This window comes from Lutzomyia longipalpis, chromosome 2 (genome assembly GCF_024334085.1).
Source record: "Lutzomyia longipalpis isolate SR_M1_2022 chromosome 2, ASM2433408v1".
NCBI lineage: Eukaryota > Metazoa > Arthropoda > Insecta > Diptera > Psychodidae > Lutzomyia > Lutzomyia longipalpis.
Window position 1 is genome coordinate 20,145,523 of NC_074708.1, and position 20,105 is coordinate 20,165,627.

Sequence of the window (20,105 nt, forward strand, 5' to 3'; positions counted from 1 at the left end):
GTCGCGTAAAAAAAATGATTTTCGCGTAAGAAAATGTATAAAAGAAAAATTAGAAATTAAAATATACCAGAGATTTTAATGGATATCTTTTATTTAGGGATTTAAAGATACATTTCCTTAGAAAGTCCCGAACAAAAGCTTTTAGCGCGCAGAGACTGACACCTGCCATACGCGGATCTTGTTATCAGAATATCCTGCAAATAGGGTTTGTCCATCCGTTGACCAAGCAAGTGAGAGACACTGAGGTGGGTCAGACTTGGAATTCTGAGAAACAACCTCGGGACGAAGCTCATCAATGGTTTTCTTGCAGGCAAGATCCCAAATCTTAATAGATGGCCCGTAGGCGACGCATAGCCAGTACCTGTTGGGACTGAAGCAGAGGGCATTGATGATGTCGTTGTGATCCAGTGTATGGAGTAGCTTGTCGTCATTCAAATCCCATAGGAGAGCCTTGTGATCTTTGCCTCCTGAAGTGCATAGTGAACCGTCAGGCGATACAGTGACGGTGTTCAAGTAACCAGTGTGACCAGTATGTGTGGTCTTTAGCTTGCAATTCGCCAAATTCCACACTTTTACGGTACGATCCCACCCAGAGGACACTATGATGGGATTGGCGTGATTCGGAGAGAATCTCACGCAAGATACCCAGTCAGTGTGACCCTCATCCTGGATGGTGTATTTGCATTCCGCCAATGTATTCCACAGTTTAATGGTTTTGTCTCGTGAGCCCGAGACGATTTGACGATTGTCTACTGAAAAAGCCACAGAGAGTACATCCTGAAAAATAAATAAGAGACAAAAACATAATATGAATTGCTTTAGATAAATACTAAAATAAAAAGGACTATGTAGCATAAGTTTGAGACGAAAAGACCAAATAAGTCGTCATCTCGCCATGTTTATAACTAATGCAATTTGCTTTTGCCTGTGATGTCAGCACTCAGCAACCACATTCGAGTTACCAAGTTTCCTAAGTAGGCATTATTGCTCCGCAAAAGGACACCTGAATGTCATCTCTAACGGACTCATAACACTACAGCTACAAAGATTTAATGCCTAACATGTTACTAATCTTATAAAGTTATATGTAAATCTACAAGAATTTGTAGCTGTAGTGTTTACAAACTTTCAATTACAATAAATAATAATAATGAATAAGTATTTCACTGTTTTCGACTTTTTGTTGTTCAGCATTTCTAAACATAACCAATCACACTTATTGCTTGAACATAACAATATACCTACAAATTACATACAATAGTGTAGTAGGGACATGCCGGAAATGTAACTTTTAAGATAAATATACCTTGGTGTGATCTTCAAAGCGACGTGTTGTCTTTCCAGCGGCCAAATCCCAAAGTCTGAGAGTCTTATCCCAAGATCCTGACAAGGCGTAATTACCGTCAGACGAAAGGACTACGTCGCTAATAAAATGAGAATGACCGTAGAGACGCTTTTGGGGAATCCCGTAGTTATTCTCATCACGGGTCAACTTCCATACAATCAAGGTTTTGTCTGAAAAATAGGCAATATATATAAATATCTACCTTTTGCTGTAAATAAATCTTCAAATTTTGCCATTTTAAATCTCCGATGGTTTCCTTTCAGGATAATATTTATAGATTTATTTCGACCATCTGACATGTACACTAACCTCGTGATGACGACAGAATCATATCATGATACTTTGGATTGGTGGCAATTTGCGTGACCCATCCACTGTGGCCAGACAGAGTACCACGAAGCTGAAGAGTTTCAGTCATTTTTCACGAATCCTTTTACCAAAACTGGGCACAAAGCTCAGAAAATCGCGAAGATGTCTTCACCGTGCAAAGAATGCAAAAGAAAAGAAAGTTTACTAGAAAAAGAAACGTAAGTGAAGCATGTTTCACAAAAGTTTCATAAAATTCTATTTAATTTTGCTCTCAAAGATCCATCTTTTATTAAAAAAAAAAGTCTATATTTTCAAACGAAGACTCACAAATAAAAATAAATCACTAAACTTTTACACAGATTATTATTTACAACAAAAATACTTTACCGAACATTTTAAATCGCATGAAACTTAATTCTAGATCTAGATACATATAACTCTCCCTCTCTACCGACCGAGACAAACGCCGATAAGTGCCGATGCGCCGTCATATAATGTCAGTGGATGGTTCATTTTGCTGATTCGAAAAATTAAATTATTAGATTCGGAATCATATTTGTCATTTCATTTGAGCCTCGAAGTCATGCTTAGTAAATTTAATTAATATCTCTTCATTAAGCTAAGATTTTAAGCATTTGCTTGATTTTACTTTGCGCTCATTCGGAGAATATTTTATAATAATATTGAATTATTTAATATTCCTAAAATTCAAAACAGAAACAGAATCATGAGAATCAGACAATTTTACTAGTAACTGATTCTAGAATTAAATCTGGATATCATGAGTGACATCTTGATCCGCCATTTTGTTTTTCGTGGCTTTCTTATGAATTCCGGCTGAGCTAATACGCCAAATTCATACAATTAAAATTGCGTTTTGTCGCATCTGTGAATTTAAAAGAAGTTGCATTTTGTCATCAGTATGGAGGATAAATCAACCCTGAAAGATTTAGACCAATGGATTGAACAACTCAACGAGTGCAAACAATTAACAGAGACACAAGTGAAAACCCTATGTGATAAGGTGAGCCCGATGGGTGGGTGAAAATTCCCCTATAGATTTCATTATATTTCCTATATCAGGGGCTGGGCAGTTCTATAGTCCATGTGATGAAGATGAAAAGTGTGAAATACAAGAAATATAAGAGTACGTTTAAGAAAAATTCCACAACTTCCTCAAATTGATTTCTGATTTCATGACTCTAAAGCGGGGTTAATGGCGCCCTCTTCATTTTCCGTGAGCGCTTCCCTGAAATATGTGTGATGAGAAAACTAGATGTTCTCATTTTTTGCTTTGGTTTTTAAATTCTAAGAGAAGAAACAAAAAAAAACCTTTGTAAATATAAAAATCCAACTCATGCTTTTGACTCAGAAAAGAAATTAACAAAAAAAAATGATTGAAAATGCTTGATATCATCCATAATCATCACAGAAGTTGGATTAAATTTATCATAGAAACCTCGGAGATGATGACGACATCCTTACTTTTATCGCGACTTACCGCACACGAGTAAAAAATTTATTCATCAGAAAACGCAGATCAATAAGAATGTGTTATTGTAGTATCGCTGCATCGAAGGGAAACTCATACTTTTACATACTTTTTTAGTTTACTAAATATTTAGTAAGAGTTTTTACCAGAGAAATATCATATGATTTAACATCTTCATGGTTAACATACCACTCATACTACAAACATTGAAAAGAAAGAAGCTGATGAGTCCCCCAAAGAAATTTCAAGTTCGTTTCCCTGTACATTCTTTGCTTAAGTATGCGAATTTTGCTCTGGGCTGACCTAGAAATATATCTTCATTGACAAGTTCTGTCCCTAAATAGATCTTACACAATTTTAAATTAGCCTTATAAAAAATAGAACAGAATTAATCCGTCCATTCTTTGAATTACAAATGGAAAATGTCTAACCACAATGTAAGGGAGTCATCAAACTTGAGCTATGCACTAGATGTTTAAGATTTTACATAATATGAGAGACTAGGAAGTTCTAAGTTAGAATTTAATACTTGAGTATGATTACTCTCCTCGTTGAATGATTAAATGTGAAAAATTAGATAAATCAAACCTTTAATTTGAATTCCATTTGAACAAAATCGGTTAACCAAACTAAGCTGCGCCTAAAGAAGAGCAAAAAGAATAAACGTCTTCAAAGGACCAAGAACTTTTCAAAATTATACACTACTCAAATTAAGCTATTTTAGTACGAAAGATAGTATGATTCTTTTCATAAATTAAATGTATTTACAAGAAAAAAAGATAATAAAAACTCAACTCTTACACATTCCACAAATCAAGTGACATACAGCATATAAACAAACCCTTACCCTGTGATACTAACATCTAAAACTCGAGTCTCTTCCTAATTCAGTACATCCAACCTTAATGAAAATCGCATATAAGCTACAAACTTGGTTTTTATAATATTCTATTTTCTTAAATTTCCTTGCAGGCAAAAGAGATTTTGTCAAAAGAATCAAATGTACAAGAGGTGAAATGTCCTGTAACAGTGTGCGGAGATGTTCATGGTCAATTTCATGACCTAATGGAGTTGTTTCGGATAGGAGGACGATCCCCAGATACTAATTATTTATTCATGGGAGATTATGTGGATCGTGGCTACTATTCAGTGGAAACAGTGACCTTACTAGTGGCGCTAAAGGTAAAACTATATTACTTAATGTCCTATTAATAAGCATAGTATTATCAGAGTGTTGAGTACAGATTATTGTTTTAAAAATACATTTTCTGAAATTGAAACTCTGATAAAGTAAAAAAAAAACGATATATATTCTTGATTTTGAAAAATTATCTCTATAATTTTTCATATAGTTTATATCAAACAATACTTTTTTCTATCTTAAATATGAATAAGTTACAAGACTTTTTTTTTTTAACTCAGGTGAGATACCGAGAGAGAATAACCATTCTCCGAGGCAATCACGAATCGAGACAAATTACTCAAGTCTACGGATTCTACGATGAATGTCTTCGTAAATACGGCAATGCAAATGTGTGGAAATTTTTTACGGATCTTTTTGATTATCTGCCGTTGACAGCATTGGTAGATGGTCAAATATTCTGTTTGCATGGTGGCCTCAGTCCGTCAATTGACAGTTTAGATCATATTCGAGCCTTAGACAGACTACAGGAAGTGCCGCATGAAGGACCAATGTGTGATTTGCTATGGTCCGATCCTGATGACCGAGGCGGATGGGGTATCTCACCACGTGGAGCTGGCTACACATTTGGTCAAGTAAGGATATTAAATAAAAATATATTTTTTTTAATAATTTTCTTCCGTTAAATTAGAACCTTTGAAATATATTTATTATTTTTTTTTGCTTTTAGGACATTTCGGAGACATTTAATCATACCAACGGTCTGACACTAGTTTCAAGGGCTCATCAGCTTGTAATGGAGGGTTACAATTGGTGTCATGACCGAAATGTTGTGACAATCTTCTCAGCCCCCAACTACTGTTATCGCTGCGGAAATCAAGCAGCACTGATGGAATTAGATGATTCACTCAAATTTTCATTGTAAGCATACAAAAGAAACTTTTTTTTTCAAGTTCTATACATCAAGTAAAAAATATCATTAAACAATTTTTATAATTTTTCCTTAGCCTTCAATTCGACCCTGCGCCTCGTCGTGGTGAACCACATGTTACACGAAGAACCCCAGATTATTTCCTCTAAATGTGTTTAACAGAGACGTAAGAAATATTCTATTTTGAAAATAAATTTGATTAAACAAAACATAATGAAGAGAAATAATAAAATATAGAACTAAACATAAAAAATAAAGTATAACTTGGTAAATCCCTTTGTGGACAATGTCTTTTATATCTTGTCAAATCAAATATTTCACCCATGCATATGCAACAAAGGATCATTGTTTATTTTTGACTTAATTTTATTAAAAAAAAAAGTAATGGAAATATGAAAGTTTTATAATTAAAATCGATTGAATACGGAACAAAAAAGCTTGTACACGATTTTCACAATTTTTTTTGGAATGCATGAACGAGAAATGTTTGATAAATATGTAGTTCACGTTTTTAATATAAATAGGTAAATAGTAAAAAATACATGCTTAGAGTAAATATTATTTTTTTTTGTGATCAAAATATGAAAAAAACGACACGAATGAATTTCAATAATATTTCTGTAGAACAATGATAAAAAAATTAGTAAAATAAATTATTAAAACCCAAATTGTATCTTCAAGGATTGCTTTTTCTATACTTATACATACAATATATATTAACTATAACAATATGCTTGTAATAGCAATGACCATAAGAAAAGTTTTGAATTACACTCAAATGGTGGAAAACACAATTTAATATCACAAAAGAAAAAAAAAATATGATTCAAGATTCGACAAGATATTAATGAGTTATCGTTAAAAGGAACGACAAAAGCGCCAAATGCGTAATAAGAAAAAAATATTCAATGTATTATAAAGAAAAGCATGTAGGTATCTATCTGAAGAAATAAAACTTTGTGTAACATACCTATTATTTTAAATTTAGTTACTGAAGCGTAAATGTAGGATCAATTTGCCGAATATGGAAAATATTTTGTCAAATCCATTTTTTTTCTTTATTTAATGGTTTGAATTCTTTCTTTTTTTCAATCATTCTAACTTAAAAAAAACAGGGCAAGCTGTAAAAGAAAATTAATATAGATTTTTAAATCAGTGCACTAATCGCACTAACCTTTTTATACAATTATTTGCTAAGTCTCACAATATTAAATTTTTTTGGGAAATTATGAAAAATAAGATTTTAAACGTTTCTAGTGGCAATAGAAACAAAAATGAATAACAGATACCTACGTATATCAATATTTAGTTCTATAACCGGTATGTAAGAAAATCTCTTTTTCGCGTTTAGGTTTCCATAAAATTTGGATAATTTATTTATCAGACATGAATGGCTTGGATTTTAAAGAAGGTACTATGTAAGAGGTAATTTATCAAATGATTCACTTTCTACCTACACTACCGATAACAAACAAAAATAAAAATATAATGTTATTATATGAGATTTAACCCATATCTGCAGCTCATAAAAGTTGACCGAATGAAATTTTTCAGAATGGTAGTTCTTAATCAAAGAAATGTTTAAGAATTATCACAAAATTAAAAAAAAAATGGGTTGTCACTGATTTTCTTTCCATAATCACGACATTTTAGTTAGGTATGTGTTTGGGACCTCGAGTATATTCTAAAATACTACTGAAGTATACTAGTATATATGTATTTTAATCTTTCATAAAATCATTGTGAGACTAGCTTTACCTTTACTCCAAAAATTTCTTTTGCATTTTAGTTCAGAGAATTTAGAAATAATTTCAATAGCATATTTCTTTGGTGACATTAAAAAATGCAAACTAAGAAAAAAAAACCAATATCGAATACTTTTTTAATACACATTTTTCTACATACCATTCGAAATGAAATATTGTAGGTATCAATCAATACAACTCAACTCTATAAAGACTAAAATGGAAGTGATAGACAAACGTTTTTTTTTTGTAAAATAGAAAACTTATTCATGCATGTGACAAAACAAAATTTCCTTTGTGTAATTTTTCTATTTTTTTTTGTTCCGATGCTATTACGTTCTTCTACTTTTTTAACTTAGCACATCAAAAGAACTACTTAATTGTTAAGTCAAAGAAAGTAAAAAAAAGCTAAAAATAAAAAGCTTTATTTTCAATGCACCTTGAAAGTGAGAAAGGCCTTGGAGACATAAGAATTCTTTTTTCGAAAATAATTTATTTTATGTTTTTACACTTTTGATTGTAAGAAAAATAATTTTGTGTTGTACAAAAAAATACAATATATCTATGTATAAGCAAATTTCATAGTAACTAAATAAAAATATGTAAAAGGAAAATCGATTGAAGCAAAATTTTAGTTTTGTTAGGCAAATAAAGTTATTGTTAAGGCTGGTAGGTATCCGAGCAGAGAATTTCTTAGAAGGAGGAAGTGCGAGATTAAGTGAAGAAAACAGAAGTTCATGCTACTGTTGCATGATTTAATATTAGAATTAAATTTTTGTTTTATTGTGGTAATATCAATATCAAAATAATAAAGATATAAAAATAACACTATCATTTCCTATATTGTTTATGGGACTCCTTCGTGTAGAGCGGGAAATTCGCACGCCATGTAAAGGCTCCCCGGGGTCCCGTTTGAGCGCCAAAGTCTGTAAAATCATCACCATAGGCATCAACATCGTAAAACTTGAGATCTTCAGAAGTCCGTTCCTTTTGGAATTTGTCGTGAGTATTCATGCCAGGTGTACGATCGTGATCCATATGCGCTTTGGGAATTGCAACTACGATGCACAGTAATACAATTTTAAATTTATTTATTAAAATCATTTTTTTCGCTAAAAATTAAATTTTTCACACAATTCTAATTGATTGTTGTAGCTCAACTGGAATATGTGTTATAGTGATTTTCGCTTAAATACGATCATTTTCTTGAATAAACTTTCACATATCCCACCTTTTAACCTTTTTTATTTGCTTAGTAAATGGTTGGTATACCACATATGTACTATGTAGCCATGTCAAGTATTGCATTGTAATCATCCAGTAAATCCGTTTGCACATCAAAAATTTAAAGAAAATTATGCTAAAAAAATTGTTCTAGGCTGTCCAATTGATAAAAGGCATAATAATAGAATGAAAATTCATACAAGTATAACTTCATTAGTGGAGAGAATAATTTTCATAATTTTATTACAAAGGCGAGGGGTTGGAGAAATCATCTAAATCATCTAAATAGATGGATTCCGTAATGAAGGAAAATATAGGAGGGTTACGCTGAGATAATTAGTTGGTATACCACAATCGTGGCATACCAAGTATTGTAATCGTCGGAAAAACTGACCACCTCAGATCGGGCTCAAACTTGGTATGAGCACGTTTTAGACATCCCACATTACGAAAATGGTGGTGGAAAATTTTTGATCCGGCCGGCCTGCCGGCCGGCCGGCCTGCCATTGGTCCCCATTTTGCTTTATAGCTCAAGAACGGTAACAGATAGAGACTTCCGATTTGAAGTTTTCTATAGAAATGTGGGTGTAAATTTTCATTTTTTCGCATTTTCAAAATTCAAAATGGCCGCCGTCCGCCATTTTGAAATACCGTCAACCACTTCCCTTATAGCTAGAGGTCTGAAATTTTAGTATGTTGTAGGGCTCAGTGAGACGTTTTCATCAACAATTCATACTTGAAAATCGGTCAAGCCGTTTAGCAAATATGGCGGCCTAAAGCAAAAAGTGTTTTTTCGATATAACACGAGAACGGCTTGACCGATTTTGACCATCTTGGTATCAAATGAAAGATATTGCGAAGCCCTACAACTGTCTAGAACATTCCAAGTTCCAAAAATTGTCGCAAGAGGCGCTAAAAACAAAAACAAAAATTGTCTAATTTTAAGGGACAATATCTCCGAACATCTGTTATAGATTTCCTTTAAATTTTGATATGTTGTAGCCTGACTAAATATCTTTCACCAGTCCGAAAATGAAGAAAATCTATGTCGCCGTTTAGAAGATATGGCCATTTGAAAATTTCTTGAATTTGAAAAGTTCTAAGAGCCATATCTCTTGAACGGATTGTCCGATTTTGCTCAACTTGGTATCAAATTAAAGGTTTTGCAAAACTCTACAACTTTCTGGAACATCAGAAACCTCTAGAACCATTCCTTGATGACAAAAAGTGCAAAAAACTGTTTTGGTAAAACTAAAATCCGCCATTTTGTGTTCTGGAGGTGACCTTGAAAATTATTGAACTTTATGTCAATTTATAGCCTGTTTTAATACTTTTCCAGAACTAGTCAAGAAATTTCTGTAGGTGTTATAGAACTTAAGATATAAGCATTTTAACCTGTCAAATTGCTAAATTTTACAAAAAATCAACTTTGCCTACTAATACTACTCACAAATTAAATTACAACGCATAGACTGACCCATCCGCGTTGTGGTATACCAACTCTAATAACTGAACGCGTTATGATTGACTTTCTATAGGAAAAGCCTATCATTTATGCGCTTAAACTTCCAAAGACTTGCTTTGCTACCCACCTATGTGAAATACCAACTAAATTAAAGCGCATAAAAACTTCTACGTACACCTAATCTTATTATTGACGGACACTTTACGCTTAACTTTCTATTCTGAATGACTCGAATGACTCTATATATCCATTCATGATTAAACATACAATTCATAAACCCATTTCGGACATTCTGTTGCATTTTCGATCCGATATGAATGAACTTTTTTTTTGAAAATTTTTTCTAACAACATTATAAATAGATTGAGAGAAAAATCCAGATGGAATGAATATATTTGAGCGTGTATTAGTGGGGGAAGTGAGTAATACAGTATGTACCCTGAAAAAAAATCTGTTATTCGACCCTTTAGCCAGGTAAAAAAAATACATTAGGTATAGGAAAAATCTTTTTATTTGTGACGTTTGGTGGGTGAGGAATCCTATTATAGCGCTTTCAATTCGTATTGCGACGGACCCTCTACCTCCATACTGGATTTCATTACGATCGACCCAGCCATTAAGGAGGAGTTTCATGTGTCACAAACACCTGAGTTTTATATTTATTTTGATTTATAAATGGGCCGATCCTGGCGGTACTGCAATACCAGGCCAACCCGTGGCAAAGGTGGAGCAAGCTCCTAGCACTTCGCCTGCTTCCAAAAATCAATTTAACAACATTGTCCCTCTATGAGGGAGCTATTAGGTGTTAAACTAATAAGAACAGATACTACACTTTGATCTTAGCCGTTAGGCCGAGAAGCGATACCGAACCATTTGTGCTTTGGTGTAATGAACAGCCAGCAAAAATGTTGCGAACATGAAGTATACGACAAAAGGAAAAACGAACGCATTAATCTTTTTTTTCTAATTTTGGACAATAACACTTTATTTTTTTAAACAGAATTTGAGATCTTATTATATCACAATTACTTAATATTGGAGGATTTACGAGAAACTAATTATTTTATCGGAAATCTTCGTTTTGTTGATTAATTGTACACGCGTCTTTATAATTTGTAGCATTTAAGGGGACAAAATAATCATCATGAATAAAGCGAATGATATTTTCAATGGGACAGAGGTCTGCTTTCTCCCCACGATTCCCTCTGCTTACCCTTAAACTGCGTCCACCTTCGCAAAATACAATTTTGTTAGTTACATCCCTCCCATTGTAAACGACACGGAAGTAAAATTGAGCATCGTAGTTGCTTTTATAGACTTCAAAGGACATTTTAGCGGCGTAGGGAATAAAGAACTGTTGTGATTGAAGACCCAAAGCCGATAAAAGGTACTGAAGCGTCCTATCATGCCCAGAATAAAGTACAAACTTAATATTCTCTCCAGAAATCATTTTCAGCATGTTCCCAACAATATTGCGAATGAGACCATAAGCTCTTAGTATCCCTAATCTGCGATTATTCGGACTTCTGACTTTTTTTGCACCCTGCCAGTTTGTGAATGACATCAGGGCATCAACGTGTGACTGCTCTACACATCCTTCTGGCTCAATATTAGTTTCAATGTCTTCCACGTCAATAAGATTGTCCTTTGGTGATGTTTGCCCCTCTTCCTGATCAATGTTAATAACATCTCTGTTATCTGGAGTTGTGACAATATCAGGGTTGTTTTTTGTAGACCTATCCTTGGCCTTCCGACATGGCAGTGGTGTATCATGACACAGAAGAGCTAGAAGAGCATCTCTCACTTCCATTGGATTAATCTGGACTATGGGATTTTGCATAAGTGACATGCCAATCCAATGCACAACAGCTGCAATGGCAGGATGCTGATGCAATGTAGCCATATCCTCTTTGGCCACCTCCTTCCTAATTCTTTCTGCCTGCTGGCAAGCGCAGTCTTTGAAGCAAAAAGACAAAGAATGACTTTCCCGCACTGTGATTCCCATCCACTGATCAATGGGTAGAAAAGCATAAAGAAGAGCCATGGCAGATTGAAATGTTCGTCTGTATCGCGTAGAATATACAATAATGTTTGATTCTGGAGACAAATTTCCATTCGCTATGTTCTTACTGTCCAGTGATATATTAGCTAGTACTCTTGTATTTGGTACTGTTTGCTGACGGTGTAAAAGGCCAAGTGGTGCTGCATAAGCTTGCCTTAGAATTTCTCCAATTTTTAAATGCTGCGCCAATCCTCGATATGTTAACTGGCCAAGTAAGCAAAACCTCTCTAAAGGTGGAAGTAGAGGAAATCCATGAAAAGGTCCATTTTTGAGCCATACAGAATGTCCAAAGTATGCATTCATGGTTGAATTTGTAATGAATGTCTTATATCGATGAAGCAGAGGGAGAGAGTTGTCATATCCGCAGTTAATAGTGCCTATCCCGCGGATGTGCTCCATGGGACCACGGTCTCCATGTCTTGTAATGAGTAAAACCCCAGTTAGGGACCATCCTTCAAGAGATCCTCCGTCCATTTCTAATGCTATCTCATCAGGGTTATTGCATTCATGTATATTTCTTCTCCCTTGGTCATTTATTTCATCACGACCTTGAGCGCTGGTATACATAAAATTCCTTCTGTTCTTGTAACTTTCAATTGATAGGGTTGTTCCAATATACTTGTAGATACCTTTCATTAAATAGAATCAAAGTATTATGCATTAGTACTTCAATATTGTAAAAATAAATAAATACCTAAACATTACCAGCAATCAACAGAAAGATCCAAATACTTAATATTAAATAACAATAAATTGTGCGGTGTTGCCTTGACAAGCGAGCTAGATATTTAAATGCCATCTTTGGCTTACAATTTTAATGTTTTCCCCGTTTAATTTTACATTTTTTGGTGTATTTTCTTTTACCACGGAGCTACAATTTTGTTATGAAGTCAACACTGAAAATGAAACTAATTTTAAACTCAAAATATGTTAAGAAATAAACTATAATATTGTAATTGATGTGCTTTGGGTATATTTCTAAAAATAAATTAATATTCTTAGGTATTAATTGCCAATACAGATAATTACAGATATTATATCAAAAATTCTACAAAAATTAGAATTATTATATACTTAAAAATGCATATTGCTTTAGTTTTTAATTTAGAATATTTAGAATAGAGCGAGCAATCTGCAAAGTACTTTTGCTTCGTTGAATTTTTAACGACAAAATGCGAAGATTGACGGAAACCAGCGAGTGGATGTTGATATACATTCTTCTTCTTCTTGTTCGGGCCGAATATCATTTTGACATTCACACAGCCTGATAGGGATCCAGCGCAGTGCCGCATAAGTTTTTTTTTTGGTTAAAGTTTTCATATAGTTTTCCATAAAACGGTAATTTAATCGATTCACAATATTAACTAGAAATGTCTTACCTACCTTCTAATAATCAATTTATTGTTTATTCTGCAGGTTAAAGTCTTGTTTTAAACGGAATAATTCATACCATTTTCGTTGCACGTAATGGCTTCTGTACGTCTCTTGAGCAATATTAGTAGATTCTCATGGAAATCCTCACGGATAGGATGCTTCAGTCCAGGTAGAGTGGATATGTTTTCTAAAAAAAATGTAAAGTATTGTGTTACGTCATTAGGGAGCTCCCCAGACGAAAAGAAATCAGTGTGTGATAAAGCAAAAATCATAACTGTTGACTTTGGACTTTGAACCTTTGAGCAATATTTTCATTTTTATACCGATTTAACGGGGTCTCAGAGACGGGTAATCACGTGTAATTTTCATTTGGTACATTAACTCTCCGCAGCTGGACTCTCCCTAAAGCGATATGTTAGTGATGCAGCACCTCAGAAGCATATTAAAACGAAAGTCGTCGATGGAGTCCTTGTTGTCACCCTCGATTCCCCCAATGTTAAAGTAAGATGATTTCTAGGATTCATAGTATTACATTGAAGACATCTCAATTAATTCTTCTCATTGTAGGTGAATTCCCTTGGAGATGAAGTGAGCAAAGAGTTTGAAAATGTCCTCAGGGACTTGGAAACGAATGCTGGGGTAAACTCTGCTGTAGTGATTTCAGCAAAGCCAGGATGTTTTGTTGCCGGTGCCGATATAAGTATGCTGGAAAAGTGCAAGACTGCTCAAGATGGTGAGAAAGTCTCTCATGGTGGCCAAATAATGTTTAATCGTCTGGAGCAGTCAAAGAAACCTATTGTGGCAGCTATAAATGGTGCCTGTTTGGGTGGTGGACTCGAATTGGCACTCGCCTGCCACTATAGAATTGCTACAAAAGACAAGAGCACAAGCCTGGGGTTGCCAGAAGTAATGCTAGGTCTTCTCCCTGGAGCTGGTGGCACCCAGAGGCTGCCGAGACTGACTTCCCTGCCAACAGCTCTGGACTTGGCATTAACGGGAAAATCTCTGAAAGCTGATAAAGCTAAAAAATTAGGCCTTGTAGATCTTTTGGTTACACCGCTTGGTCCGGGACTTCAACCACCTGAGATCAATACAATTCAGTACCTGGAAAAGGTTGCCGTGCAAATTGCAAAAGATATCGCAACGGGAAAACTAAAAGTAGATCGAGAGAAGAAGGGTGTTGTGAATAAGATTATGGCTTTTGCATTGGACATTGGATGGGTGAAGGATAAGGTATTTGGCAAGGCTAAGGAGCAAGTGATGAAACAAACAGGCGGTCTCTATCCAGCTCCACTCAAGGTATATTATTTCTTCCACAAAAAAACTGCCCTAAATAGAATAACTAATAGGATGAATTATTTTTAGATTCTTGATGTAATTAGAGTTGGAGCTGATAAAGGAATTGATGCGGGATACGAGGCAGAACGTATTGCTTTTGGTGAGCTCACCCAAACACCCCAATCTAAAGGTCTCATTGGTCTGTTCAGGGGTCAAACAGAATGCAAAAAGAATCGTTTCGGAAAACCATCTACCCCTGTGAAAACGGTATGTTGACAGGCTAATTTTGTGATGTGGTTAAATGGGTTAAACACATATTGAGCAAATGGTTTCCTTTTGCAGATTGGTGTTTTAGGAGCGGGTTTAATGGGGGCAGGTATTGTTCAAGTGAGTATTGACAAGGGGTACAATGTTGTGATGAAGGATACAACAGATGCGGGTCTCAATCGTGGTCTTGGGCAAATACAAACAGGCTTTGAGAATGCCGTAAAGCGAAAGAGACTCACAGCTCTCAATCGCGATAAGCACTTAGCCAATCTCACTTCAACACTCAGCTATGAGCCATTCCGCAAGGCTGATATGGTAATTGAAGCTGTCTTCGAAAATATAGACATCAAACATAAAGTGATTAAGGAGTTGGAAGCCGTTGTGCCGGCCCATTGTATAATTGCCACAAATACGAGTGCAATTCCAATTACAAAAATTGCTGCTGGAAGTTCCCGACCGGATAAATTGATTGGAATGCATTATTTCTCACCTGTTGACAAAATGCAACTCCTTGAGATCATTACACATCCTGGTACGTCCAAGGATACCATAGCTAGTGCTGTTGCTGTTGGATTGAAACAAGGAAAGGTCGTCATAACTGTTGGTGATGGTCCAGGCTTCTATACAACGAGGATCTTATCTACTATGATCTCAGAAGGAATTAGGTAAGAGATAATTATTCATTTTGAGTTTAATTTCTTTAATTGACTTCTATATTTTTTTTCATATATTTTTGTACAGAATAATGCAAGAAGGAACTGACCCGAAAGACCTCGATAAAATGACAAAATCGTTTGGCTTCCCTGTGGGTTGTGCAACATTAGCCGACGAAGTAGGTGTTGATGTGGGTGCGCATATAAGTGTTGACCTGGCTAAGGCTCTGGGTGATAGAATAAGCGGTGGGGACCTTGGGCTCTTGGAGGACATGGTAAAGGCTGGTTTCCTTGGTCGAAAATCCGGCAAGGGAATCTTTATCTATGACTCCGCTAGTCGTGGGTCGCGTGAAGTAAACCCCGGTGCTCTGGAGATTATCAAACAGAAATATCCCCTTGTATCAAAGGGTGCGAATTCCGTTGAGGATCTTCAATTGCGAATGGTCTCACGGTTTGTCAATGAAGCTGTTTTGTGCCTTGAAGAGAAGATTCTCGATAATCCCCTCGAGGGTGATGTTGGTGCAGTCTTTGGTTTGGGCTTCCCACCATTTACCGGTGGGCCCTTCCGCTGGGTGGATCAATATTCAGCATCAAAATTGGTGGATAAAATGCTCTCATACGCTGATCTCTACGGTGCACCCTTCAAACCGGCACAAACACTTCTCGATATGGCAAAGGATTCCTCAAAGAAATTCCATAAATCCTCCTAAATTACGGGACAGCACGAAGCAAGGTACAACATTTCCAATAAATTTTCATTTTTTTACATTTCAAAAAAAAAAACATTATGAAAAAAATAAATTAGAGAGAACAATTCAATGCCCCTTAACGCTATCACATACATTTCTTTGATGCCTACAAAGAATTATAAAGTCGATTAATTTATTTAGGAAACCGAAATTATTTTTGGCATCGCTCGACTGATATTCGAGATGATTCAGTTCTACCATTTTACACAGTGTGTTACATTTTTCTTGTATTAGCCTAACACAAAATGACGAAAATCACGTTAAAAAAAAACGAAGATAATGTAGTGGCTTTACTGATGCAAGAGAGAGCAACACATAGAACTACTTAAAAATAGGATCAATCTTACATTTTATATACAATAGAAACTCAATTGCTGTTTTTTTTGTCGTTTGATTACTTTAAAATGAGTTTTTCTAAAAAGAATTGCGAATCATTTAGGATTTTAGCTTAAAAATTCATGAGATGAGAATGTTTTTTTTATACGCTCTAGCTGTCTGATGTAAAATGCAAGTGAGAAAATTTATATTAAAATATGTTTTTTTTTTCACTAAAAGACTTTCACTTTCGAAAAGGTTTCCCGACATAATCAATAAGTATTCAATTAATTTCTGTCATATTACTTTGGTGTACATGAATTTATATGCTTAAAATACTGCGTTTGAAACTTTGCTTAACAAAGATTTATTTATTGATTAAAGTTCATGCCATCAAGGGGAGCTTCAAATTTTAGTGCTACGCTTTTGAACTTTGGATACCAACAGGCAGTGAATTTAGTTCGTGCTGTAAGTTTTGATTGGGCAAAGGAATGATATAATACTTAGGTAATAGTAATGCGTAGAATCTAATTTTTGTGTTAGAGGAATTTTCAATAGGTAACTTTTTTTTTCTTTAAATATGTAATCTGATATTTTATGGATTATTTTTTAAGACCTATTTCCTTCGAAGAAAGGAAGAGGGTCCTAATCTACAAGTTTTTTTTTGTTCTTCTAATCTAACACATTTAAGGCATTTTGAACATCAGTAAAAGATGATATTTCAAAATCCAATAATATAATTGAGCTTCAAAAGTTTTTCGGCGCATACGTTTTTTTTTTGGAATGTGGGGTTCCTAATTCGTGCTCATACCAAGTTTGAGCACGATCCGACGACCTGGAGTTTTAGAGTGGACACAGAAGCTGTGCTATTCTTTTCTTCGAAAGAATCACAGTTAATTATGTACAAGCTTATTATTTCCTCAGGTATGTATTAATATTCTTAAATGTAATTGATTTACTTGATTTTGTATAGGTAAATTCATTTGAAAAAATAATCGTTACGAAATCTTGTGGAGGATCAAAGGAAAATATATAAAAATTGGCAAAGAAACTTTTCATTTTCCCCTAATCGTATGAGAAAAGATGCTATTTGCCCAAAACTGCTTAAAATTACGTCACTGTCATACTTTTCTTATCTCTTTCAATGTTGAAGCAAACAAGCTAAAATCACAAAAGAAAAAAATAATAAGGCCTATCCCTTTAATTAGACATAAATCTATTATATAACTATGAAATTAGTGTTTAATACTATGACTATGTTAATAAATAGGCTTTCGTTGCATTGATCAAGATAATTTCCTGAATTTCCGGCTTCTCATAATTATTGGTAAAGTCTATGTTCACGAATAATTAATGTTGGGATCATCTTATCTTAAATGCTAATACGTTTATTAAGGGGATTGTGAAAGTTTGTAATATAATGTGAACCTGAAGAAATATTTTCCTTTCCTCTTGAGTATTGGGATGTCTATATAAAACTTTGTTTCTTTTTTTCTTTTGAATTATTTTACAGCCTTTCCATCAATTGATAATTTCGTTGATTTCCCTAAAGAAAGGTTTCAATGTCTCTACAGATAAATGGTATACTCTCTTATGTGGTTTGGTGTGAAAAGGACACTCAAAGTTTATATAGGTACCTATTTAGTTAGAGAGAGCATATGTATGCAGTAGGGGATTCATGTTGCTTAAATAAAGTAACATTTCAACAAAATGATCGATTAAAGAGATGAGGTTTCCTTTAGTAGTGTATATTGCTAAAAAAAATAGAATGCGAAGATGCTACTAGTAATACTGTTACGATTTTACCGGGTACTGCCCATTCCCCGAACGTAATGACACCCTGGCGGACCACGACTGGGGCTGAATAGGGGCAGATCAAGAGGACTCAATGTTGATTCCCAATGAAAGAGAGGGAATTCCTCTTGTAGGCATTTATTTTCTCAATACAGGCCCCATAGGGGGTTCGTGGCTCTTCGGCCACCTCCGCTGACCCTGCGTTGGTTTCTTCCTTCGTGTCTCACTCGGAGATGGCTGCTGCTTCTCCCTGGCGCTCCCGCTCGTCTTCGGGTCCCGCTCGGGGACGGCCTCGTGTCCCTGGCGCTCCTCTTCGGGGGCGGCTCGCTCGGCTATGACGGCGAGCTGAGCCCGTCTTCCTCGGTTGACTTCGGGTCCCACTCGGGGATGGCAGTTTCTCTTCTCCCTCAGCAAGATAAGGGCTTTCGCTCGGCCTCCGCTCGGCTCCGGCTCGGCTCCGCCCGCCATGGGCTTTCGCTCGGCCTCCGCTCGGCTCCGGCTCGGCTCCGCCCATCACCGCGCCGTGGCAAGTGGCGCCTCTCTTCGGTGTGACTCTGGCCACGCAGTCGGGGAGCTATATCCGGCGGGTATTCGGAAGTTACGGGCTTAGGGATTTCTCCTGCCGCATGCCTCCTTTCCCACCAGCTCCGAGAGGGCATTCGGAGGTTACGGACTTAGGGATTTCTCCTGCCGCGTGCCTCCTTTCCCACCAGCTCGGGCGAGCTGGTAGACCAGAGTCATTTGCTGCTGCTCGATGCCCTTCTTTTATAGCTGCTGGTGGAGCGATCTCTTCACGACTGCTTCCGATGGCCATTCGTGCCCGTCGATTAGTTATGGGGATGACCGCCGAGAATCTCGGCAGAGAAACTCGGCCCCCATGTGCCGCGCGACATTTGAATTTATCGCGATTCGTAACATTGCTCCCCCCTTAGACTCGTTCGGCCCGAACGAGCTCAGCTTCGCGATAAACTGTGGGGGATCAGCATGACTTCTTCATCTTCTTCGGTTCTTCTCGGCATTGCTGCTCGCGTCCACTTCGGGACGAATGATTGTTGGTGTAGTGCTCTGTAGAGCTTCTTCTGGATACAGGGTGGAGTATGGGGTGCTCACACCATATTGGTTCGGCTTATGGCGAGTTCCAGGGCGACTTATGGCGCTCTTGCGTCTTATGGCGCGCTGCTCGACTTACAGCGAAATATTCCTCGGCATCTTCCTGAGGTGGCTCATCGGCAAACTTCGGACTGTCTATTTCGGCCAGGGTCACGGAATGCATCTTGCTCTCGGAATGCCTGGCGGAAATGCGTCTCAAAAAGAATGCAAAATTCGTTGTGATGGTAGCTGCAGTCTACCTCTCGAATCCTCGCAGATGGCGACTTGATGAACTTGCTGCACGGCTCGGTGGACATCGTGTCGTCTCGCGAGTTGTCCCCGTGCAGCTCTCATTACTTTGAAGACGCGAAGTGTTGTCGGGAAGCGGTCTCTCGGATTGGCTTTTTGGTGTAGCCTCACGGAATAACTCGCTTCAGCTTTGCCCAGAGTCGTATGGGTCGCCACCATCGGGTGTGAAATCCTGCCGGCTGCGCCATTGTTACGATTTTACCGGGTACTGCCCATTCCCCGAACGTAATGACACCCTGGCGGACCACGACTGGGGCTGAATAGGGGCAGATCAAGAGGACTCAATGTTGATTCCCAATGAAAGAGAGGGAATTCCTCTTGTAGGCATTTATTTTCTCAATACAGGCCCCATAGGGGGTTCGTGGCTCTTCGGCCACCTCCGCTGACCCTGCGTTGGTTTCTTCCTTCGTGTCTCACTCGGAGATGGCTGCTGCTTCTCCCTGGCGCTCCCGCTCGTCTTCGGGTCCCGCTCGGGGACGGCCTCGTGTCCCTGGCGCTCCTCTTCGGGGGCGGCTCGCTCGGCTATGACGGCGAGCTGAGCCCGTCTTCCTCGGTTGACTTCG

General features: G+C 36.8%; 4 protein-coding genes and 1 non-coding gene across 8 annotated transcripts; 2 read left to right on the top strand and 3 right to left on the bottom strand.

Annotated features, from left to right (window-relative positions):
• Positions 1-73: 73 nt before the first annotated feature.
• LOC129789423 (guanine nucleotide-binding protein subunit beta-like protein) lies at positions 74-2,124 on the bottom strand. 2 transcript variants are annotated; one of them, XM_055826237.1, is made up of 4 exons: positions 2,042-2,124; positions 1,655-1,820; positions 1,307-1,515; positions 74-777 (listed from the first exon to the last, which is right to left on the bottom strand). In XM_055826237.1, exons 2-4 carry the CDS (start codon positions 1,761-1,763, stop codon positions 142-144), a joined length of 954 nt encoding a protein of 317 aa, XP_055682212.1. In that variant the 5' UTR covers positions 1,764-1,820; positions 2,042-2,124; the 3' UTR covers positions 74-141. The 2 variants fall into 2 exon arrangements, with proteins under 2 accessions (XP_055682212.1, XP_055682211.1); XM_055826236.1 differs by having other exon boundaries at positions 1,982-2,124.
• Positions 2,125-2,267: 143 nt separating this feature from the next.
• On the top strand, positions 2,268-7,794 carry LOC129789427 (serine/threonine-protein phosphatase PP2A). The gene is made up of 5 exons (XM_055826241.1): positions 2,268-2,678; positions 4,119-4,328; positions 4,569-4,922; positions 5,018-5,208; positions 5,295-7,794. Exons 1-5 carry the CDS (start codon positions 2,577-2,579, stop codon positions 5,365-5,367), a joined length of 930 nt encoding a protein of 309 aa, XP_055682216.1. The 5' UTR covers positions 2,268-2,576; the 3' UTR covers positions 5,368-7,794.
• On the bottom strand, positions 5,591-12,633 carry LOC129789352 (2-phosphoxylose phosphatase 1). The gene is made up of 2 exons (XM_055826130.1): positions 12,420-12,633; positions 5,591-12,343 (listed from the first exon to the last, which is right to left on the bottom strand). The coding sequence occupies exons 1-2, from the start codon at positions 12,511-12,513 to the stop codon at positions 10,716-10,718; spliced, it is 1,722 nt and encodes a 573-aa protein (XP_055682105.1). The 5' UTR covers positions 12,514-12,633; the 3' UTR covers positions 5,591-10,715.
• Positions 10,323-10,515, bottom strand: LOC129791476 (U2 spliceosomal RNA). Its single transcript, XR_008750710.1, has one exon. It is a non-coding gene; the product is annotated as a U2 spliceosomal RNA (small nuclear RNA).
• Positions 12,634-12,931: 298 nt separating the features above from the next.
• LOC129789321 (trifunctional enzyme subunit alpha, mitochondrial) lies at positions 12,932-17,104 on the top strand. 3 transcript variants are annotated; one of them, XM_055826087.1, is made up of 8 exons: positions 12,932-13,052; positions 13,131-13,257; positions 13,480-13,589; positions 13,656-14,387; positions 14,454-14,633; positions 14,709-15,298; positions 15,375-16,019; positions 16,735-17,104. In XM_055826087.1, exons 2-7 carry the CDS (start codon positions 13,182-13,184, stop codon positions 15,994-15,996), a joined length of 2,310 nt encoding a protein of 769 aa, XP_055682062.1. In that variant the 5' UTR covers positions 12,932-13,052; positions 13,131-13,181; the 3' UTR covers positions 15,997-16,019; positions 16,735-17,104. The 3 variants fall into 3 exon arrangements, with proteins under 3 accessions (XP_055682062.1, XP_055682061.1, XP_055682060.1); XM_055826086.1 differs by lacking the exon at positions 16,735-17,104 and adding an exon at positions 16,177-16,583; XM_055826085.1 differs by lacking the exon at positions 16,735-17,104 and having other exon boundaries at positions 15,375-16,583.
• The last annotated feature ends 3,001 nt before the right edge of the window (positions 17,105-20,105 follow it).